Below are 25,456 nucleotides of genomic sequence, written 5' to 3'. Positions count from 1 at the left end.
AATCAGCTAGTGCTGAAACCATCAAGATATGCAATCTGAATGAACTCCATAAGATTAATCCAAGCCAATTTCCCTATGATGACCTATTTAATAAACAGTGCAACGCATCTGATTTGCAAAAACAAAACTGTATCTAAAAGGATGTAAATTTAACGTGAAGCAAAGACTCACGGAGGGCCCGGACGGCCGCCTGGTCCTTCCTGAATCTTTGAAGCTTCCATTATTGAAAGCTCTCCACAGCTCATCATGGAACAGACCAAGTGATCCAAATTATGAAAAAATACTGGTGGGGTGACTATTCTGAAATTGCTAAAATGGCTTATAATCAATGTTTGACTTGTCAAACTCATAATCCCGGAAAAACTTGAGGCAGTATATTTCCACCACCTGATGGACCATTTGAACATTTACAGATGGACTTCATTCAGTTACCACCCTCAATGGGGTATCAGTATGTTCTTGTAATAGTTTGCATGTTTTCTGATTGGATAAAGGCCTTCCCATGTAGGAAAGCTGATGCTGTGACCATAGCTAAGAAATTATTAGAAAATGTTTTTCCTTTATGGGGGATCCCTCTAAAAGTCTCCAGTGATAGAGGAACTCCTTTTACTGAGCAAGTTATAAAGCAGTTAAATAAGGTGTTACTGACACAGTTGCATTACCATTGTCCTTATTACTCTCAGTCTTCAGGAAAGCTTGAAAGAACAAATAGCATTTGAAAACTGAAACTGGCCAAGTTAACTGAATCAATTGAGTTGCCTTGGCCAAAGGTACTACCTTTTGGTTTTAATGGCAATCAGATTCAATCCTGTTGGAAAACATAAATTGACCCCTTATGAAATAGTCACTGGGAGGCCCATGTCCCTAATACTAGCATCTCATGCTTCTCCTGCTCTCTTAAACTCTGATACGACTAAATACTGCTAGGCTTTAATGTATTATGCCAAAGTATACTTCCACCAGGTAAAGGAAGCATTTCGAGATCCACCAACTGAGGACAATCAAACCCTCCATGGTCTGGAACTTGGAGACTGGGCCTTCTGGAAATGACATCAGAAGAAGATCACTCTTGAACCTCGTTGGATGGGACCATACCAAGTTCTTCTTACCACCCACAGTGCAGAGAAGCTTCAGGGCTTTGAACCGTGGGTCCACATCTCACAATTCAAAAGGGCCCCCTCAGACTCCTGGTACTATATACCCGTTGGAGACTTTAAGGTAAAGCTGACCAGGGAAATCTCTTCCCAGAAGCAGACAGCATCCTGGTTACAGACAGCTTTCCCTAGATCACAGATCAAGACTTCTCTACCACCATGAAAGCCTTATGTGTTTTTCTGTTTTCCTTATTTTTTTCCCTAATCCTTTCCTTTTCCTTACATGAAAATCCATGGGACCATAATCAGTGGATGGCTTCAGCTCGAGCTTATGCTCTAGCACAAAACCAGGGTAACTGTTGGGTTTGTGGGCTAATGCCAAAAAATCAGGAAACGACTCCACGGGTGCCAGTGCCCCTCCACATTTCCCAATGAGTCACCCTGAAACCCCAAGGGAAGAATGGAAATCTATTCTTGATACTCTAAACATCACTAGTACTTGCTTTCCTACACTCACTAAAAACAACACTCTTTTTCAACTGATAAAGTCGATCACACCAAATATAAAAAACCAATCCAAATGATGCCTACAAAACGTATATTGTGCTTGCAGGCATCACATACTCAAGATTTGGGAATTACTTATGTTAGTACAAGTGATTGCTTGTATATCCAGTAGGGTCTCTTTTTACTAGATGTGGTTATACACCCTTACAACACACTATAAAGGGGCCACAGAAAAGTAAATTTCCCACTGGATGTTATTCAGGAGCTACAGATTCATGGTCGAACAAACCTGAATGATCCCTGCTCAAATACAACTAGGTGGCCCCCTTTTCCAACCCCTGAGGGTCTCTATTGGGTCTGTGGAGAATCTGCATATTCTGTTCTGCCTCCTTGGTTGGTTTGGTTCTTGTTATCTGGCCTGGCGTGCTCCTGCCTTTCGAATTGCTTCCCCTGAAAATTCTCATGATAGCCCTTATACTTGGAGGCCAAAATGATCAATAACTGAAATTAGCACTAGCCTCGAAATAGACGAGGATAAGCTAGTTTCTACCAGGGAAAGATTCCATTGGGGTTCCTGGGGGCTCACTCTTGGTGGTAGTGAAGTACCATTTGTATGGAATTTAAAACTAATTTGAATATTGGGAAAATTCTTGGATTTTGTAGCCAATCAAACCTCCCAGGGTTTCAGATGGGTAGAAGCTACTCTCAGAAAGGCACATGACAACATACATATTCAACGAAAACACTTAATGGAAGATCATGCAGTCTTAGATCTTCTTTTTGCTCAAGCTGGAGGCCTATGTTTGGCGTTAAACAAAACTGAATTTTGTACTTATCCCTCCCCTGATTCTGTTACTACAGAAAGCTTAATTTAAAAGGTGGCTGATACTGCTGTTTCCTTAGACACTGCCACCAAGTACAATAAAGAAATCTCTCAAGAGAAAGGAACCCACGATATGTTTATAGGAGCAACTAACAGTTGGTTTGCAGGCATCCTAAGTGGTGAATGGCAAGCTTGGGTTTTCCAAGGGTTTCTAATCTTTATATCTCTTCTAGCAGGTTTTCAAGTTATTATGACTTGTATTACCAAGGTAACAATGAAAATGAGTACCTCTTTAAGTCAAGCTACTTTACAGCGAACTATGATCCTTAATCACTATCATACTCCAAATGAAGACTCTGACCAATCAGACCCTAATACTGCTGAACTGCTTATATTGTCTGAACCTTAACTTGGCTAAATTTGGTTCAGTTCATTTCATAAGAACTTTTATTAAGGAGTACACCTTAGCATTTTGATGGCGTCCTCTTAACAGTCATAATAATAGTCCCCTTGGTGCGCTGTATACTCTCAACTCTTAAATGTTTTGTATGCAGCTATACATTGACAGTTGAATGGTTTTACTCCAACTGGATCAGCAAGAACATAAAGAATCATTTAGCTGGTACAAAGTTGCAACTTGTGAATTCCCTATTAACACCAAAGAAGATGTGTGAGACTCCATACTGAAACTAAAGACGACTTGTGAGTTCCACACTGAGACCAAATAAGTCTTTATGATGGTGACAGAGAGTGGTGTTAATGCCTAAAGTTTTGGTCAATCTCTCTAAATTGAGGGGCTGACCAAAAGGGGGGAATTGTTAAAGCGAACTAAATATGGCCTGAAAAGGACTCTGTACTTTTATATTTCAGTCCTTGTGGACGAACTGTAACCTAGCTTAATAGGCAGGCAAAATCGAAAACCTAACTTAGTAGTATGCATCTGTAATGACAGCTGAGTGTTGGCCAACCCCAGCGGCCATACTTCAACCACTCATAGACTGCTGAGTATTCAAACTGCATTCAAATAAGGCAAACGCCGAGCTGTAACCAATCTCACTGTTTCTATGTCTCAATTCTGATTCCTGTAGGTCACTTTACCTTTTCTGTCTATAAATTTGTTCCGACCACGAGGCACCCCGGAGTCTCTCTGAATCTGCGGTGATTCTGGAGACTGCCCAATTTGTGGATCATTTTTTTTCTTTGCTCAATTAAACTCCATCAAATTTAACTTGTCTGAAGTTTTCTTTTAATACTATGTTTTGCCCAAGGTACAATGATTAGCAAATGGTGGAAAAGAGATTGAAACTAGGGTCAGCCAGACAGTAAATCTCAAATTATTTCCACAAGCGACACTTGTGGGCAAGAGTGTGGGAAGCAGCAGATGCAGAAATACATGTGGCCCCAGATAAGAAGCTAACGTGACATTCTGGACTCCCTGCCACTTCCTCCAGAGCCCCAGGATGATACTGCACCTTGCTGTGGTTCAAAACCCTATAGGATGAAGTGTGATGGAGGTTTAATAAATAAAACAAAAAAAGAAACCAAAAAGAAAACCAAAAAAGTACAAAAAAAAAAAAAAAAGAATAAAAAAGAGAAAGAAGGGTGCAGAGCTGAGACAATGAAAGGGCAAGAGACCCAAGGAGCTGGCATAGAAGGCTCATAGGAGGAGTAAAACTGGACTGAATATCCAATTGAAGAATCACTGAATATAAGGCTGAGGCTCAACTTTTTTTTGTAGGCAATGGGGAACTACAGAGTTCCTGAGTAGAATAAGACTAATGAAACACTAATTTAAAGAAAATAGTAAAGATAATGTTAGGTCAAAGTAAATCAGAAGGGGAACAAAAAGGTGATCTTATTTCAGTTACCCAGATGTAAGGGGAAGAGCCTAAAGTTAGGTGGCAGCAATGAGAAAGGAAAGGGAAAGGCAGATACTCGCCAGACTAGGCACAGGAGGAAGGACAAAGGAAAGTCACCAATCACCACAAGGTTTTATCCAGCGTGACCCATGTTATCACTTACAGAGAGGGATATCAACCAGAGAAAGAGCTCACGGTTCCACAACATTTAGCTCACCCTTCTTTCAACTACATCCTTACATCCATTTAGTCTATTGAGTCAGAAGAACTCTGGTTTCAATCACATTTCCACGGCTTACTAGCTGTGCAGTTAGGGCAAATTATGAATTTTCTAAAGCCTTAGTTTCTTAATCGGTTAAAATGGCATAATAGCTGTATTAGAGAGTCGCTGTCAATAATCAATAATCTGATATTTCTTTCTTCTCCTTACCTATTCACATCCTCCTTATCTATTCACCCACTTACCACCTTAGATTATGCAGTTCATCGTTTCAATAACTCTTTTGCAAACATTCTAAACTCCCTCGTCCTCTGACTTTTCTGTTTGACTTGTCCAACAAAATACAAACCCTCCGTGAGCCTTATTGTTTTTCTCTCTGCCTGTACCCGGGGAAATAAAGCACTACTGGAGAAAATCACACCCAACTGGAAGCACATCTCAACAGGGCCCTCAAAACTACTTAACAATCCTACTTCATCTCTCTTAGCAATTCATTCTTCCACTCTCTGCTAGGAGAGCTCTTCTAATCTCCCCTTATCTCTCTTGACCTCTCCCGTCTCTCAGTAGATGACCTTGCCCTCTACTTCACAGAGAATGGAAGCTATTAGAATGACATATGTTCAACTTCCTCATACAAAAACTGTTCACCTACTGTATCTCCACCAATCCTCTTCTTCCTCATGTAAAATTAAGCAATCTTTCTCCCATTAAAGGTGAATCACTGTTTGGAATTCTCTTTCCTCCTGCCCTTTGAGGAATCTAAAGTCAAATCTCTCCTCCCATATTTATTATTTATTTTTGAGACAGGGTATTTATTTATTTTTGAGACAAAGTCTTGCTCTGTTGCCCAACGTGGAGTGCAATGGCATTATCAGGGCTCACTGCAGCCCCACCTATCTGGGCTCAAGTGTGATCCTCCTGCCTCAGCTTCACAAATAGCTGGGACTAGAGGTGTGTGCCTGCATGCCCAGTTAATTTTTTTTGAATTTTAGTAGAGACAAGGTCTTGCTATGTTGCCTAGGCTGGTCTCAAACTCCTGAGCTCAAGCGACCCTCCCTTTCAAAGTGTTGGGATTACAGGTGTGAGCCACCGCACCTGGCTATGTCTTGTCATAAAAGGGGAAAAAAAAGTACCCCATTTCCCTGCTCTAGCTATTTTATTAAAATAAAAGCCAAACCATCCTGATTTCCATTTCTTTTTTTTTTTTTTTTTGAAACAGAGTCTTGCTCTGTCAGGTTGGAGTGCAGTGGCTCGATCTCTGCTCACTGCAACCTCCGCCTCCGAGGCTCAAGCGATTCTCCTGCCTCAGCCTCCTGAGTAGCTGGGATTACAGGGGCCTGCCACCACACCTGGCTAATTTTTGTATTTTTAGTAGAGACAGGGTTTCACCATGTTGGCCAGGCTGGTCTCGAACTCCTGACCTCAGGTGATCCGCCCACCTCGGCCTCCCAAAGTGCTGGGATTACAGGAGTGAGCCACTGTGCCCAGCCTGATTTCCGTTTCTATCACTTCAGTGAAACGGCTCTTACGGAGGGCACCATAGGCTTCCAATGGCCATTTTGCTCAATTCTGGTTTTATCTGACCTCTCAGCAATACCTGACGTTGACACCTCCTCATTGTTGAAACTTCCTCTCCCCTGGGCAGTCTCTAGCTTTACCTCTACCTCACTGGCCACTCATTTTCAGTATCCTCAACTACCCTTGGAAATGTTGGGAACTCATCAAGGCTTAGACCTAAACTACTTCTCACTCTCCCTAGGCAATCTCATCTACACCCATTTCCTCCATTACCATCCACATACCCATGTTTCTCAAAATTATGTCTAATACAGTTAAGTTCCCCCTTTTGGTCAGCCCCTCAATTTACAGAGATTGACCAAAACTTTAGGCATTGACACCACTCTCTGTCACCATCATAAAGACTTATTTGATCTCAGTGTGGAACTCACAAGTCATCTTTAGTTTCAGTATGGAGTCTCACACGTCTTCTTTGGTGTTAATAGGGAATTCACAAGCCGCAGCCTGTACCAGTTAAATGATTCTTTATGTTCTTGCTGATCCACTTGGAGCGAGACCATTCAACTGTCAATGTACAGCTGCATACAAAACATTTAAGACTTGAGAGTATACAGAGCGCCAAGGGGACTATTATTGCGACTATTAAGAGGATACCATCAAAATGCTAAGGCGTACTCCTTGTTGTTATTCAAAAACAGCAATCAAAGAACAATAGAAAGTGTACAGAATTAAACATGTCTTTAAGAGTTTTCTTAAAAGTTCATGGAAATGAAAAGTTGCAATGCTCAGTGCTAGGTGCCCTCTAAAAGGAAAAATAAAAATAAAAAAATTAAGTTGCCGCCGAAAGCAGTGGCGCACGCCTGTAATCCTGGCATTTTGGGAGGCCAAGGTGAGAGGATTACCTGAGCCCAGGAGTTCGAGGCCAGCCTGGACAATACACCAAGATCCTGTGTGAAAGAAAAGAAAAGAAAAGAAAGAAAAGAAAAGAAGAGAAAAGGAAAGGAAAAAGAAAAGAAAAGTTGCAATGGCCAATATTAAAAAAACAACAGTAAAACCATAAAATGAATTAAGGAAATTCCCCAGGACATAAAATGCAAAAAAAAAAAAAAAAGGTGAAAAAATAAGAGGAAAGTTAAGTGATGCAGAGCTGTGGTAATGTGGTATCCAAAGGGAGTGGGAGGATGGGGGTGGAATGCATCCCGTGGGATGAACAAAAGGATCTACTGGGATTCAGGAAGAAAGTACTGAAGCTTCTAGATGCAGTATGTTTTGTATCTTATCCTTTAAGATTATGTTAGGGTTGACTTACAATGTAAATAATTAGTACAGATACATGTATACTTTAAAAATAAAAAACTGTGCATATATACATAGGGTATATGTGTGCTTTTCCTTTTAACAGACGACGAGTACAAATCTTACTTTGGAAATCACGGACATAACGTATCAATCTAAGAGGACCACTATCCTCCTAAGAGATGTCTAGAAAGAAAAAGGACAGGAAAAATGAAAGGAAGATAATAAAAAATAAGAGAGAAAAACTTCTCAGAAATGAAGAAAGATAAAGGGAAAGGCCCACTGAGTGTGCCAAGTCAAATGAGTAGCAAAAGAAAACAAAACCAAACCCACACCTGGTCCAAGCCTTGAGAAATTTAGGATAAAGGATAAAGTCAAGACCCTAACAGGTTCCGTGAAGGGAAAAACAAGATAATCATGAAGATGAAAAAATCAGATTGTCATAAGAATTCTCAGCAGCAACAAACAATTACATTAGAAGAAAATGCAGCAATGCCTTTACAGTTCTAAAGGAAAAGAATTTTGAATATAGACTTCAATATTCAGTCAAAACTAAAAATCAAGTATGATGCAAAATAGGTTTCCCCCAGAAATCTACTCTCTTGTTCATTGACTATCACTTTTAATCAATATATCATTTCCTGATATGTAATTCTTTTAAAAATAATTTTACACAATTATTTATTGCACCCAAATGTTAGTATTGATCTTTTCACATGTCCATGAGCATGTATTTACATATGTATGTCCAAAGAAATGCTTATGCTCTCATCTGTTAGGGAGCAGGAATTTAACTGTATTCTTTCACAACATGCAAAGGAACTATAGCAAAAGAAAAACTGCAGAGCTTGGGGCTTCTGGCTTCCCACATCTCTACTTCTTTAGGTAGCTAAACTGTGCCATCGCCAGGAGACATTTTTAAGCCATGACTCAATGGCATCCATGGTAACTTTAGAAATAATTTAGCCCAATGACAGCCAATTAAATAAATACCACTTATAAATCAGTTTGTTTTAAAACTCCGTCTTTGTAGTTCTTCTTATACATCTTAATTGCTCCAACAGAGAATGCTATCTTCGGCAGTCTTTTCTCTTTTTATTTAAAGAAAATCAGATATATTTCCTCAGTAAATATTGAGAAGTAGAAATGCAAGGGTTGTAAATAACTTACTTTAATACCAAGGGCTGTGAACTTACTCAAAGACTAAAATTCCATGAGATTAAAAATACCTATGCAATAATTCTAACTGACTAACACTGTTAACTATTGTTATCTCATCTAGTTCTGTATTTTGGACTCCAGTTAACCTATATAAAACAAATTGGGCCGGGCGCGGTGGCTCACGGCTGTAATCCCAGCACTTTGGGAAGCCGAGGAGGGCGGATCACATGAGGTCAGGAGTTCGAGACCAGCCTGGCCAAAATGGTGACCTCCCCCCCCCCCCCCCCCCCCCACTAAAAATACAAAAATTAGCTAGGCGTGCTGGCGCGTGCCTGTAATTCCAGCTACTCCGGAGGCGGAGACAGGAGAATTGCTTGAACCTGGGAGGCGGAGGTTGCAGTGAGCCGAGATAGCGCCACTGCACTCCAGCCTGGACGACACAGCAAGACTCCGTCTCAAAACAAAACAAAAACAAACTAACGAATGCATTCCATTCCTTATAAACACGATAAATTATCTACACCACTTAAAAAGGTCTGGAAAAAATTCAAAACAACTGCTTAGAAGTTAATTCAGGAAAACCACGTTTTTCCAATTTTGCTTGATGCATCTTACTTCCTATCAAATGCCTGCAACAATGAGCTTGAAGGTATCTAATGATACTGGAACAAAATTTCCTATAAAATCCAATTTAATCTCATTACAATGCATATAGTAACGCACAGAAATGAAAAGATTTCTATGATTTTCTATTTAGAATTAAACCACCCCAGGGCAACAATGATTGAGATTAGAAAGGTGGTGCCACGTTCACGACCTTGCATCAAAAAGTCTCTCTCCCTAAACACAGAAAAAAGCTGCTATTGAAAGGGCATCTCGAATCACCATCTCTGACACCGTGTGCGTCATTGCTCTAGTTCTGACTTCTATCAGCGGGCGAGGGAAAGAGACGGACGCCCCTTTCCCCGATAGAAGAGCCCAGGTACCTGAAGATGCAATGTACACATGGCGTGGAAATGGAAGAAAAAGAAGACACCGAGAGTTAGGAGAAATGTGAAGAGAGGTGACTCATGGACAGAGACAAACCTGGCAGGGAGAGGACAGAAAAAAGGCAAAAAAGGCAACCAGAGACAGACAGAACACTGAAGACACAAGGGTGTAAAGGGCAGAGACAAAAGGACAATAGAGACGGGCCAAGATTGAGAGGCGTCCAGAATTTTCGGGTTGGGTAGGGCCAGAGAAAAGGGCCAGTATTGATGCCGGCTCCGAACGTAAGCCCAGCCAGGGCTCCTGTCATTCTGGGTCCTCAAGAACATCTGGGAATTCTCCAACTGCCCTCGGCCTGGCCTGAGAGTCACCTGCACATTTTTGGAGATAGAGATAAGACAGCCCCACTCTCAAGAGGCCCCAGAATTAACGGGGCCAGATTAGAGCCTGCACTTACCAGGCCACAGCGGCCCGACGTAGTCGCCACATCCCGCCGGCGGGGAGGTCACGCAGGCGCCGAGACGGCCACGCGGGAGCCCCCGTGTGAGCCCCAGCCCGGCTCCCGGTCCAGGAATGACCCAGGAAGTGGCCCTCAGCAGCAAGGGCACAGAGCCGCGGCCGAGGCCCTCCCAGTGGCGCATGGACTTCCGCAAGAGCCTGACAGGCACCCGTACTCGGTCCGTCACGGAAACAACCACTTCACCCTTTCTAGGCGGGCAGCACGAACGGTCCGCGGAGGACCAGCGCATGCGCACAGTGCATCGGGAACGGACTGGCGCAATCCATCGCCTCTCACGGGGCCCCGCCCTCTTGCTTCCGATTTGGAATTCGGAATTAGCCTTGCAGGTTAGAGATTTGGCCAGGCGAGGGGGCGAGAGTTGGGCGGGAACGGGAAGGGCTAAAGTAGTGGAATGAGAATTGATGAATGCTCACCGGGAGCCATGGATTTATTAAGAGTTGGATATTGAGGGAGCACGAAGGAAACTAGAGAGTGCAAGGTGAAATACAGTAATAGAGTACTACAAACTAATGCTTGCACATTTGCCTGCCTTCTTTCTTGGGCATCTTTGTTTGAAAGCACTTTCACATCCTTAGGGCAATCATGGGAGGTGAGCAGCAGGACGAAGAGTCATGGATAGGCTAAGTCCCTTAGAATCTCTGAGGATCAGATGGGAAAGGGACTTAAATAGGTTAGGCCAGTAACGGGTTTGGAATAAGCTTGTGTGGTTTATAAAAGGCGTCAAAACGATTTGTTCATTAACTGTTTCTTCCGGATTTTAAGCCCACCAGTTTGTTGAAATGGTCCTCGTCAAGGCCTCCACCAGCTGCCTATTGTTTGTGGCCAGTGAGCCTGCCACAGCATTCAGCTCAGATGCCTAGTGCTGAGCACTCCTTCAACTACTTTTTCTTTTGGCTCTCTGGCCATCACATTCTCCTTTTTCCCTGGAACTGCTGCTCCCAGGCTTCTTTGATGGCTCCCCTCCCAAATTTCTCAATGTTGGACAGGCCCAGATCTCAGCCATCTTGAGCTCCTCTCCTCCATCACTTTAAATACTCCTTTCCCCTTCCAACACAAACCTTTTATGTTTTGTAAGGAAACTAGGGCCCATAAAAGGGATGTGGCCTGTGAACGGTTATGAAGCCAATTTTTAGGGACTAAAATAAAAGGGTCCTGTGCATCCTCTTTACTTCAGGGATCTTTCACCTCCTCCCCACTACCCGCCCCCCACCCATGCCACACACATACACAAATACACAGAGCATAAAGACAATTCCTTTTCCCTTAATTGTCAGAATCATAAGTCTGGACCCATGCACTCACAATACCACCAAGAGTAGACCTAGCCATTGATAGTAAACTTCCCAAATGCAGGGCTCTTAGAATTTTCTTTATTTATTGTGGTGACTGTTTCAATGGCAGGTCCAGAGAGCAACTTGCTGTACCAACCTGTGCAAACTGTAGATCTTCCTGGGATTGGAGGGTTGTACAAAAAGTGTCTTTGTAATCATTACTTCCTTGTTATTTTAGAAAATAAAATAAGAGAAACCAAGAGACTTTAACAACAACAACAAAAAAGAAAAATTAGGGATAAAAGACTTTAACCATAAAAAAAGGAGAAACTAACCACCATCACCATTTATATATGGTTATCATATGTTTTATGAAGCCCTTGTTTTGCAGTTCTACTTCTAGGCATTTATCCTGCGGAATCATTCCCACGTATGCAAAGATGTATGCATGATGATGTTTATTTCTGCACTGTATGAAATGGGAAAAGATTGGAATCAGTAAAAATGTCCATGTATAGGAACTAGACACATAAATTACATCCGTACTAGCCATGAAAACCTATGCTTTAGGTCTGTATGTCCTGATAAGGAATGATCTCCGATATATACATAGTATTGCCATGAAAAAAGGGCAAACTGTTGTATAATAAACTGCAACCATTGGACCAAATTCAGCCCACAGACCTGTTTTGTTTGGTTTAGACAGTGTTGGCCTATCCAGTGTTTTAAAAATAACACTACATTTGGGCTGGGCATGGCGGCTCATGCCTGTAATCCCAGCACTTTGGGAGGCCGAGGAAGGCAGATCACGAGGTCAGGAGTTTGAGACCAGCCTGGCCAATATGGTGAAACCCTGTCTCTACTAAAAATAAAAAAATTAGCCAGCTACTCGGAGGCTGAGGCAGAAAAATTACTTGAACCCTGGAGGCAGAGGTTGCAGTGAGCTGAGATTGTGCCACTGCACTCCAGCCTGAGCGACAGAGCAAGACTCCGTCTCAAAAACAAACAAACAAAAAAAACGCTACATTTGTTGCCAAATAAAAATCAACAAATTTCACATTTTAAAAAATCACATAAAAATATCAGGATGCCTAACAACATCAACCTTCAATTCTTATATACAAAAAATGTCTTGGAACCAGGAGCCAAGTAGTAGTTTTATCCTTCAGGCACTCATGTCCTCTCCTGTAGTTCACACTCCTTCATCTTTCTGAAATTGAACACATCAATTACTGTTTATCATGAAGCTTGTGCTTCTACTTTTCTTAGTAAAAATTAAGAGGAAAAACAACTACTACTTATATTGAAACTGCCTTGGCAAAATTATGACAAGAGGAACCTGACATAGTTGACTCCATCTTGCTTCTGACCTCCAAGCTGTCCTTGCTCATTCCTGGACTTAAGCCAAATGAACTTTGGGGAGGAATGTAATTTATAGTTTAACTTGAAAGAAAGGATTATAATAGTCCCTTCCTAAAGCTAACTCCCTCGTTGCTCAGGAACCAAAAACCACCTTTGTAAGAAAGGCCAGGAGAACAGGATCATGAGAGGGGCCTGAACTGTGCTAAGATGTAGGTATGGTTTCTATAGTCCCTTACTGCTCAGGAATCAATGTGGCCAGAACTCACAAATCTTGTGACTTCCCCAATTGCTCCTATAGATAACATCATTACTATAGAATCTAAAACTGCTTTTTTGCGGTATATTTCAGACTCACCCCATCGAGACTTATGACTCATGACTCAAGTGATCCTGTGGCCCCACCCAGAGGTGGACTCAGCACACAAGGAATGTTTTCCTATTATTTCATCCCCAACCAATCAGCAGCACCCATTCCCTACCCCTTGCCCACTAAATTGTCCATAAAAAGCTCTAACCTCAGAGCCTTCAGGAAGACTGATTTGAGTGACAACTCCAGTTCTGCATAGGCTGGCCTTGAATCAGTTAAACTCTTTTTCTACTTCAATGCCATGGTCTCAGTGAAATGATTTTGTCTGTGCAGTGAGCAGGAAGAACCTGTTGGATGATTACAATATCAAAAGTGAGAGAAAATGAAGGACTGAGAGGGTCAGCCATTTCCAAAACAATGAGAAAGAGCTTTTTTTTTTTTTTGGCAAAAGAAAACAAGTATGCAAGTAGGCAAGTAAAATTATATGAATAAATTATATGAATACAATTTAATATGACATTATACAACAGACATACTTGCATTACTCATTTATGTTACATGCCTAACCCATGGAAATATTTGAGTTAATAAGCCCTAGTGAAGGGCAGAGTCAAGGAAGGACTTGAAGATAGTGGGTCATGAGCGGGAGGGAGGCTTACATTTATTGTAAACCCTTTTATACTCTGAACTTGTGTATTAATTACTTGTAAAAACATGTTAAAAATATTTTTCTGATCCAGAAGTCATGAAATAATTTTACTACTTTAAACTAAATTTTCCAGTTCAGCTGGGAATTGAGCAATTCACCAGGTAAAACTCAAAATATTTACCTTAACAGGAAAAGGGACCCTTTTCAGAATTATCCAACGAATCAGACATTTTCAGAAAGGAAGGTAATGAGAGATGTTAATGGAAATGGAAATGTTTAAAATTGATTTCATAAGTTTTATATTTAAATTTATACATAAAAGCTTTTGCAAAGTTCTTCCTGGGAGATCTCCAAGTTCCTTAACACTGTACTCTTTGTGGTTTCCTGGAGAAGCCAACAATTAGCTGAAGTCACACATGTTTGCACCATCATCATTATCAAACTCTCCCCAGCCCTCAGAAAAGCATGTTATAATCCTTATTAACAAACATTTACAGTCACTTCCTATGAACCCTAGTCGAGGATATAAATACATATATATACACACACAAATTATACACACACACACACACACACATATATATTTGGTTTTTGTTTGTTTGTTTGTTTGTTTTGAGACAGAGTCTCACTTTGTCGCCCAGGCTGGAGCGCAGTGGCGCAATCTCGGCTCACTGTAACCTCCACCTCCCAGGTTTAAGTGATTCTCCTGCCTCAGTCTCCTGAGTAGCTGGGATTACAGGTGCATGCCACCATGCCTGGCTAAGTTTTTGTATTTTAGTAGAGACGGGGTTTCACCATTTTGGCCAGGCTGGTTTCAAACTCCTGACCTCAAGTAATCCGCCTGCCTCAACCTTCCAAAGTGCTAGGATTACAGGCATCAGCCACCGTGCCCGGCCTGAGGATATATTTTTTTAAAAAGAGTAAACCACAGTTCCCACCCTCAACTAACCATGGTTTGGTTAGGAAGACAGACATACATAAAAGGTAAACGTTAATGTGAGGTAGTACAAGCTGAGGACCAAGTAATGGGTTGCAACAGTTACTACCCACAGAGGCAGACTATAGTGTCATAAAGTGGGCTCAAAAAAGATGATCCTGGAGAAACAGAAAAGGATGAATTTGTAAAGAGGGAAACTGAGGGTCAGGAAGACTGGATAGGGGGCTGTTGAGAAAGTCAAGTGTGAGGGCCCTTAACCAAAGCCTGGCAATGGGAAGAAGTGAGAGATTCTTTGAAAGGATACTTCAGAGTATTTAAAACAATGAAAAGCTAAATGAAGAAACTAGGAAGAGGAATCAAAAGATAATGGGGTTCAAGCCAAAGTCAATTGACATTATTAGTAACAGTCACAAATATAGAAAAGCTGATTACAAGGGGATGATAATGCTGGCTTTGGAATGATGATTGGTGCTGAAGTGTGAATGAGTTACTCAGGTGGCAGTTAGAAATCAAGCTTTGGAGTTCCACAGGGAGATGAGGCTTGCAATACAGATTTGAGAGTTGTCTTTATAAAGGTGAAGCTTTGGGTCACATTAACCTTTGTGAAACTGTGCAAGAACTTGAAATTGTTTGTTAATGATTAAATCCACATTATTTTATAATGTTTGTTTATTTATTTATTTTGAGACTGCGTCTTGCTCTGTTTCCCAGGCTAGAGTGCAGTGGTGTGATCATGGCTCACTGCAGCCTCGAACTCCTGGGCTCAAGTGGTCTGCCCTTTTCAGCCTCCTAAGTAGATGGGACGGCAGACATATATCACCATGCCTGGCTAATTTATATATATATATATATATATATATATATTTTTTTTTTTTTTTTTTTCAGACACTGGGTCTCCTATGTTGCCCAGACTGGTCTTGAACTCCTGGGCTCCAGAGATCCTCTTGCCTCAGCCTCCCAAAGTGCTGGGATTATGGGTTTAAGCCATATTTTTGGGATTATGGCATAACCCATAGTTTTTACAATTTTTATACTTTTTGTATATTATGGTTTATATTTTTAAGACTAAATATATTACATTCAGTGCAATAATGCAAGAACAAGAAATGTAAGGCATAACATTTTCAGCTGATGTGACTGATTACATAGAAAATCCTAAGAAATTAATAAAAAGCAAACACCAGAAGTAGTGAATTAAGGAGGGCCTCAGAGTACAAACCCAATGTAAGCAAATTGTGTTTCTATATACTTGCAAAAACACCTGTGCAGATATCAGATCTTAATCCTTGGAAGTTGTGAATGTTACCTTACTTGGAAAAGGGCTCTTTGCAGATGTGATTAAGTGAAGGATATTGAGATGGGGAGATTATACTAGACTATCTAGGTAGGCCCTAAATGCCATCCAATATATTCCTATGAGAGGGAGATTTTCACACACATATTCAGAGCAGAAGGCAATGTGAAGACAGAGGCAGAGTTTGGAGTGATGCAGGTGTAAGCCAAGGAATGCTGGTAGCCACCAGAAGGTGGAATAAGCAAACAAGGACTTCTCCTTTAGAGCCTCCAGCAGGAATGCAGCCCTGCTGGCACCTTGATTTTAGCCCAGTGATACAGATTAAAGACTTCTGATCTTCAGATTGTGAAGAGAATACATTTCTGTGGTTTTAACCCACCCAGTTTGAGGTCACCTGTTACAGCAGCCATTGGAGACTAATATCACCTGGAAATTAAATGAAAAAATGCCATTCACAATAGCATTAAAAAACCATAATATAATTAGCCATAAATTTACCAAAGATGTGCAAAACCTCAACACAGAAAACCACAAAACATTGCTGAAAGAAATTGAAGACTGTAATAAATGGAGAGATATACTGTGTTCCTGGAATAGAAGACTCAGTATTGTTAAGATATCAATTTCCCCCAAATTAGTCTATATACTCAATCCATTTACAACACAAACCCAGCAGACACTAATTATAGAAATTAACAAAATATTCTAAAATTTATATAGAAATGCAAAGAGCTCAGATTGATGCCAGAGCATTTATAAACCTACCCTACCTCAATACTTATTATAAAACAATTGTAATCAAGACTGCGTGGTATTGGCCAAATAGATAAATGGACCAGAATAAAGGGTTCAGAAATAGGTCTCTATTTCTGCAGTCAATTGGCTTTTGACAAAATCACCAAAGCAATTCAACAGTGAAAGAAGCCTTTTTAATGAATGGTGCTGGAACAACTGGATATCCCTATAGAAAATGTATACTATACACATACTACACACAAAATTTAGTATAAATTTATACCATACACTAAATTAGTAAGCATGCACAAAACTTGTATAAACATAGCCCTAAATGTACAAGTAAACACTATGAAGCTTATTGAAGAAAATACAGTATCTTTGCAAAGAGGAATAGGCAAGGATTTCTTACGTCACGGAGGGTAACACCATAAAATTTAAAAAAAATCATTAATTGGACTTTATCAAACTAAAATACTCCTGCTCACCAAATAACACCAATGATAAGACGAATAGGCAAACCTCAAATTGGAAGAAAATATTTTTAGAACGTATATCTGACAAAGGATTTATACTCAGGATATATAGGAAATTCTTATAATTCAGTACTAAGATGAACAATCCATTTAAAAATGGGCAAAAATGCAGACATTGCACAAAGGAAGATATGCGTGTGTGTGTGTATGTGTGTATGTGTGTGTGTGTATGTGTGTATACATATGCAGATATATATATATTTTATATACATATTTGGCCAATGAACACAAAGTGCTCAATGTTATTAGTCATCAGAGAAATGAAAATTTGGTCGAGGATGTGGAGCAACCAGAACTGTCAATAACCGATGGCAGGAATGTAAAATGGCACAACCACTTTGGAAAAATATTTGGCATTTTCTTATAAAGTTAAATATACACTTCCCCCTTGGTCTAACCATTCCACTCTCAGGGATTTATCTAGGAGAAGTAAAAACATGTGTTCATGGAAAGTCTTGCACAAACATGTTCATAGCGACTTTTTCACGGTAATTGAAAACTGGAGCCAAATGAAATGTGCAGCAGTGAGAAAATGAAAGGAAATTTACACAATGAAATACTCCTCAACAACAAACAGAATGACCTGCGGATACATGTAACAACACGAATGAATCTAACAGACGCGCTGAACTCAAAAAAGAATGTACCATATAAACATTTAGAACAGGGGTGTCCAATTTTTTGGCTTCCCTGGGCCACACTGGAAGAAGAATTGTCTTGGGCCACACATAAAATAAACTAACGATAGCTGATGAGCTAAAAAAAAAAAAAAATGCAAAAAACCCACAAACAAACGTGATAATTTCGTTGTTGTTGTTGTTGTTGTTGTTGTTGTTTTCTTTTGAGACAGAGCTTTGCTCTTGTTGCCCAGGCTGGAGTGCAGTGACGCGATCTCAGCTCACTGCAGCCTCTGCCCCCTGGGTTCAAGTGATTCTCCTGCCTTGGCCTCCTGAGTAGCTGGGATTATAGGTGCCCGCCACCACACCCAGCTAATTTTTTGTATTTTTAGTAGGAATGACGTTTCACCATGTTGGTCAGTCTGGTCTTAAACTCCTGATCTCAAGTGAGCCACGAACCTTTGCCTCCCAAAGTGCTGGGATTACAGGGGTGAGCCACCGTGCCTGGTCAAAACTGATAATGTTTTAAGAAACAGTAACAAAGTTTGCGAATTTATGTTCAGCTGCATTCAAAGCCATCCTGGCCACATGCAGCCTGCAGGCTGCAGGATGGACAAGCTTGATTTAGAGCATCCATTTATATGATGCTCTAGACCAGGAAAAATAGATATGGAGAGTGGGGAGGAACATTGGGGAACTTTCTAGAAACATGGAAACATTCCATATCATGATAGAAGTCTCAGTTACATGAACACATCCATTTGTCAAAATGTATAGCGAAGATTTGTTCATTTAAAATTGTAGATTTGCATATGTACATTTTACATTAAAAAGCTATGAAGAATGATTACATGAGGAGGATGGGAAGTGGGTAGAGGTTAGATGAAGCAAGAATCACAGGCGCCCGCCACCACTCCCAGCTAATTTTTGTATTTTTAGTAGAGACGGGGTTTCGCCGTGTTGGCCAGGCTGGTCGCAAACTCCTGATCTCAGGTATCTGCCTGCCTTGGCCTCCCAAAGTGCTGGGATTACAGGCTTGAGCCACCGCACCCAGCCCCTTCTTTATTTTTATGTAGTAAAGTACTTATTGACCATAACTATGCCCTTCAATTCTGCTCCACAGTGATTATTCCTTTATGATACTGGCTAGAGGGTTTTCATTGTTATACATATATATATTTTATATATATAATATACATATATTTTATATATATAATATACATATATTATATATATATAATATACATATATTTTATATATATAATATACATATATTTTATATATATAATATACATATATTTTATATATATAATATACATATATTTTATATATAATATACATATATTTTATATATATAATATACATATATTTTATATATATAATATACGTATATTTTATATATATAATATACGTATATTATATATACGTATATTTTATATAATATACATATACATTATATATAATATACATATATATTTTATATATACATGTATATTTTATATATAATACACATATATATTTTATATATAATATATATAATATATAATATACATATATATTTTATATAATTTATATATATTATATAATATACATATATATTATATAATTTATATATATTATATAATATACATATATATTATATATTATATATTATATATTATATACATATATATTATATATTATATATAATATACATATATTAATGTATACTTATAAGTATATACATGTATATATTATATGTACATGCATATATTAAAGTATACATATGGCCAGGTGCAGTGGCTCACGCCTGTAGTCCCAACGCTTTGGGAGGCTGAGGCGGACGGATCACAAGATCAGGAGATGGAGAACATCTTGGCCAACGTGGTAAAACCCCATCTCTACTAAAAATAAAAAAATTAGCTGGGCGTAGTGGTGTGCGCCTGTAATCCCAGCTACTCTGGAGGCTGAGGCAGGAGAATCATTTGAACCCTGGAGGGGGAGGTTGCAGTGAGCTGAGATCATGCCATTGCACTCCAGCCTGGGCCACAAGAGGAAAACTCTGCCAAAAAAAAAAAAGAAAAGTATACATATGTAAGTATATATGTGTATATTATATATATATATATATGGAAGTCTTTTCAGGTATTTTAGTAATTAATTAGAAAATCTGCACCAGGGACTGCTAATCTAATATGTTATTGACTGAGAACATGTGACCCCATTGTCAGCATTCACACTGAAGCCTTGCTTCAGCTGTACCAACTGCTGAAGTGAGATGCATTCTCGGTTTATGTTATGTTTTCCAGACTTCTCTTTTCTGTCCTCATCGAAAAGACAGCCAGCTTTTGTAACCTTGCCTTGGGGATGTTAGCAGGAGAAATGTTGGCAATTCAAGGCTCTTCTGGTTTTATAAGAAAACCAGATTTTGCTGGGAGGCCTGGAGTAGAAGAGAGGGCCTTGGAGAAGCAAACATGGGAGGAGAGACATTCCCAGAGATCAGGAAGAGGTAAGTGTTTTCCCTTAAGTGTCCCTTCCTAACACTCTCTTGAGAGGTCTCAGGCTCCTCAATAATTCCTGCCACCTAAACAGAATCGGATTCATCAGATTCAAAGGGATTAGGAATGCTAGGAATTTGGGGGACTTCAGAGATTACCTGTGACTACTAAGCATAAGGAACTATTTTCTAGGCACATGGTTATCATGTCCATTGCATTTGCATGGTGGAAACACTATATATATAATGAGGTGCTATTGCGCCTCTCTTTCTAACTCTGCGTTCAGTGACATGTTGCTGGTATAGCTTGAAACTAGTCATGGTGGCAGTATTTCCACCATAGAAATCAGCACGCACTACAAATCAGGGCTTGATTTGTTTTTTGTTGATTGTCTAATCTTAAGAAAGTGATGGAAAAAAATAACACTACAGATTAAATTTTAAAGTGTGTTCTGTCTGTGGTTTTACATTGTGAATAACATACAGAATTGAGACAATATTCTTTCAGTATTTGAAAACTATTATCTAATTCAGTAAAGAAGTCTTCCACATCATCATTAATTTAAATTTTCCTAATGTACATCTTCATTGTTTTACTTTTCTCTTACTCACTAATGTATAGGAAAATACAACCCATATTCATGTCAGAGCTAAACTCATAGGTTAACGATGTGAGCAACTTCTGTGTTGAAATAGATAGGATTGATAGTAATGAAGCATTTATTCATAGTAAAATTTATAAGAAACTTATGCATATGAACACATCATTTTTGGAAGAGCCAGTTGTTAAACAATTACCCATACACCATTGTTTGAGCAGCACACCACTGCTTTTCTTCACTCTATTTCAACCTTCCCATCATTAAAAGCTTTTGCAATTTAGTTTTTTCTTTCTGTTTTGAAGTTTCTATGCCTCTTACAATTTATAATCTTTTAAGCCAATGTCATGTTCAAAATTGTACCTTTCCTTTCCTCCCCGCTCCCCAGTTCTGAGGTTTTTCTCCCCCTACTTGCAGGTATTTTTTGCTCCACACTCTGGTTCATTTCCTCTTTGCTTCTGTTTTAGACTAAAAACATAATCCCTACCTTCATTCTATTCTGTAACTTGGCTTGTACAATAAAACAAATATATACTAGGCTTTGAGTAATTCTGCATGGTGATTCTTCTTAGTAGTACGTATACTAGCTTGCTAGCATCCTCCTCTGTAAGAGTGAGTTGAATTGTGTGCCTTGCAGAAGGACCAGCTCCCACATCTTTGCTGCTCATTGTCACAAGCTGTTGACAGTCTCCTTTCTCTCTCATACTTTGTATGGTCCTAAGAATCCTTGGTGGTAGGAAGGGCCAAGATAAACCAAGTTGAGGCTATATCCTGCTACAACTGCTATAATCCTGGTCCAACTCACAAACACCACCAGGACAATGGGACTTACTATCTCCCAGTTTGGAGGCCCACCTAAACAGCAGTGGTGCTTGCATTTAGAGAAGGAAAAATTAATCCACTTTCAGTAGTCAATTTACCAGGCTATATCAGCAGGAGAGGTTGTAGGAATCCACAGCTCTCAAGAAGCTCTTAATAAATAGATTGGATTCACATATTTATATAAAATAAACACACACGCTAGAACTTCTTCCTTTGTACTTTAACATATCCAGTTTACCACTTTGTTCCTTAACTGAAATAAAATTTAGGGTGAGATTTAGACAAGCAGAAAGAATGGGGAAGAAATACTGGAAGGATATGTGTGGTAGATTTGAGGTTCAATGCCGTTTTAGGCATGTCCTTCTGTATCATTCTATTACCATGATGTTATGATATTTGCTAATATGTGTATCTCATTATAAAATTAGTTAACGTATGGGCACTTAGAGTAGTGCTTGGCACATAGTGTGCATTCAGTGATTCTATCAGTTGAGATAGAATGGGATGTGCTGCTTGAGCAGGAGACGCAAGACCCAGGTTGTTCCCAGCTACACCATCTGAAACATGTGGCTTCCAAGGTCACTTTGGAGAGCACGGATTGTCTGACATGATTTGTAAGGGCTGGCATAGAAATGACTTACTTCATTTCTCCCCACATCCTGTGGGCCAGAACCTAGTCATATGGCCAATTTAACCATAAGTAAAACTGGGAACAATAGTGGAAAACACAGAGTGATGTTTAGACTGCCTAACTCTGCCACCGAAAGCACTAGCTATAGTAAGAATAGGAATATATATATATGTATATATTACAATACATATATATTCCTATTGCAGCAGGTTTGCTTCCAGAACACAGGTGTCATGAAAACCACCCCTAAAAGCCAAAATGGGAAAGAAAAAGACTCATATCAACATTGTCACCATTGGACACGTAGATTCGAGCAGGTCCACCACTACTGGCCATCCAATCTACACACGTGGTGGCATCAAGAAAGAACCACTGAAAAATTTAAGAAGGAGGCTGCTGAGATGGGAAAGGGTGTCTTCAACTATTCCTGGGTATTGGATAAACTGAATGCTGAGTGTGAATGTGATATTACTCACCATTGATACCTCCCTTTGGAAATTTGAGACCAGCAAGTGACTATTGCTGATGCCTTAGGCCACAGAGACTTTATCAAAAACGTGATTACAGGGACATATCAGGTGGGCTGTGTTGTCCTGATTATTGCTGCTGGTGTTGGCAACTTTGAAGCTGGTATCTCCAAAAACGGACAGACCTGTGATCATGCCCTTCTGCCTTACACACAGGGTGTGAAAAAACTAATTGTTGGAGTTGACAAAATGGATTCCACTGAGCCATCCTACAGCCAGAAGAGATAGGAGGAAATAATTAAGGAAATCAGCATGTACATTAAGAAAACTGGCTACAACCCAGCCACAATAGTATTTGCGTCAGTTTCTGGTTGGAATGGGGAGAATGTGGAGTTCTAATGTCCAAGCATAGGAGAAGATGGGTGTCCAGCTCCCGGGAGGAGAAAGAGGGAGAGGAAGAGAGACAGAGAGAGAGAGACACAGACAGACAGACAGAGGGTATGTTCCTTTCCTCTGCCTTTTTGTTCTGTCCAGGAACTCGATGACTGGATGGTGCCTGCCCACACTGGGTGAGGGCAAATCTCCCTTACTCAGTTACTGCTTTAAAAACCCGTCTCTTTCAGAAACATCCTCATGGATATACCCAGAAGTGATGCTTTACCAGCTGTCATGGTGTCTCTTAATCCAGTCAAGTTGACACACAAAATGAATCACCACACTCTCTATAATGGGAGAATGACCTAACTTTATTTTTCATGTTGAGAGAACCACCAAAATGGCAGCAGTTGCTTCCCAGAAACTGACTAAATGAAGGTGTAGAGTTAAAATTAAGTCTATTTAAATAAATGCAATAGATAGATAGATAGATATAGATATAGATATTTCTGAGATGGAGTCTCACTCTGTTGCACAGGCTAGAGTGCAATGGTGTGATCTTGGCTCACTGCAACCTCCGTCTCCTCGGTTCAAGTAATGCTCCTGCCTCAGCCTCCCGAGTAGTTGGGATTACAGCACACACCATCATACCTGGCTACTTTTTGTATTTTTAGTAGATACAGGGTTTCACCATGTTGGCCAGGCTGGTCTTGAACTCCTGACCTCAAGTGATCCACCCGCCTCAGCCTCTCAAGTGCTGGGATTATAGGAGTGAGCCACCACACCCGGCCCAAGAAATGCAATATTTATTATGCACTTGAGTTTGCAGTCTGAAAGTTGAGAATTTACTCCATTAAAACATATTCTCTATTCAGAGAGGATGAAAGAGATTGAAGTATTTTTAATTTTCAGAACTGTTTCATGCAGGTGTTAATAAAGCCTCACTGTTTGAAAGCATTGGAAGAAAAGGTTATCATGAGATACAGTCTTCTGTATGTTAGATTGCAACATAGAGATGTATTTGATAAACGGTGGACTTGAAAATGAGTCCTACTTCATCAGCAAAGAAGTCACCAGAATGACTGTGCTCTTGCACTCACCCTCCTGGTGCCTCAGGACTACAGGTTTAGAGCTTCCAGTTCCACTATAGCACAGTGTAGACGGTATGGTTTCCTAATAAAAAGTTTTCAGCAAAATGTAGTACAAATGCAATGTTAATTGTATACATTGTGTAATACAAATACAAAATACAATGTTCCATTTTGTACTTTTATAAGTTCAGAGCAATGTATTCATTTTCTCAAGATCACAAAGTAGGTTCGTGGTATTGTTAGGTGTCCTGTGAGTTTTGAGCTGGATTTTAAAGGACGAATGTGAGATTTAGATAAAGAGAAGGTGAAAAGGCATCTCAGAAGAAAGAATGGTTAAGAGTAAAGGTGCAGAAGAAAGAAAACCATTTGCCAAGTATACTTAGGGCTCAGTAAGCAAATCATTTGCCTGGATAAGTAGTGGGAGTGATGACTGGAATATAGGTCCAGAACAGATCACAGAGTGCTTTGAATGATGTCAAATTATGTTTGGATTTGTTTTGAAAGCTAATTTATGCATAATTTCTTTGCAGGAAAGCACCATAATCCAAATAGGAAGTTACTCTACCAGTGGATGTGGTGTTGGTTATAGGTGGAAGACTAAAACCAGGAGGCCTCTTAGGAGGGCAATGTATTTATCCAAGTGTATTTTGACTTGGATTACTATTATGGAGTCAACAATGACCCTGAGGTTTTGAGCTTACGTGGCCGAGTTTTCACTCTCTCATATTAAGGCGGAAATATATTTATATGTTTTCAAAATGAAACTTTGAGGTCCTGCTCCTTTTTCCTTATTTGGAAGCATCCATTCTATCTTGATTGCTAGAACATTCAGGCTTCGTTTATTCCAGCAGTGTCTGTGCCAGTGGTGGAGGCACCAATATCTTCATGGACGTTTCTGTAGGATGCTTTTATGAGTTGTTTTTTTCTGCTTAGCCTCCAGGTCGGGTTCTTCAACCCTTCCAGAGATTCTATGAGCTGCCCAGTATTACCTAATACATTCCTTTTCTGCTCAATTTCCCCAGAGTTAGTTTCTGTTACTTGCAATTAAGAACTTTAACTGATTAGTTTTTCTTATTTGATGCCGTAACCCAGAGGTTAATTAGAATCACCCTCTTCCCAATAATTTACATAAGATTGATTCAAGCCACATTCCATGGATCGTGGAAAGTCTAATGTCTTCTTCAAGATTCCTGTACATTCTGCAGGGGGCTTAGGCTCTCATGGACACCTTTGATTCAGATCTTTGGCTTCCTCTAAATCAGGATTCCTCAATCTTGGCACTATTGACATTTTAGGCTGGAA

The 25,456-nt window shown here is 39.8% G+C and overlaps 1 protein-coding gene across 7 annotated transcripts in view; it reads right to left on the bottom strand.

The window, feature by feature from the left end:
• Positions 1-10,229, bottom strand: part of OPA1 (OPA1 mitochondrial dynamin like GTPase) — a 104,683-nt gene extending 94,454 nt beyond the window's left edge. For 4 of the 7 annotated variants that reach the window (XM_055382684.2, XM_004038223.5, XM_055382685.2 and 1 more), the window contains exon 1: positions 9,923-10,215. In XM_055382684.2, the coding sequence (XP_055238659.1) occupies positions 9,923-9,954 (32 nt within the window). In that variant the 5' untranslated portion in view covers positions 9,955-10,215. Of the gene's footprint in view, positions 1-9,922 lie in introns of all 7 variants that reach the window. The other 3 variants (XM_004038222.5, XM_004038225.5, XM_004038224.5) reach the window with 3 other exon arrangements.
• Between the last annotated feature and the right edge of the window lie 15,227 nt (positions 10,230-25,456).

Source organism: Gorilla gorilla, chromosome 2 (assembly GCF_029281585.2).
Source record: "Gorilla gorilla gorilla isolate KB3781 chromosome 2, NHGRI_mGorGor1-v2.1_pri, whole genome shotgun sequence".
Taxonomy (NCBI): Eukaryota; Metazoa; Chordata; class Mammalia; order Primates; family Hominidae; genus Gorilla; species Gorilla gorilla.
The sequence above is the reverse complement of the archived record's forward strand: the minus strand, read 5'-3'. Positions and strand labels throughout refer to the sequence as shown.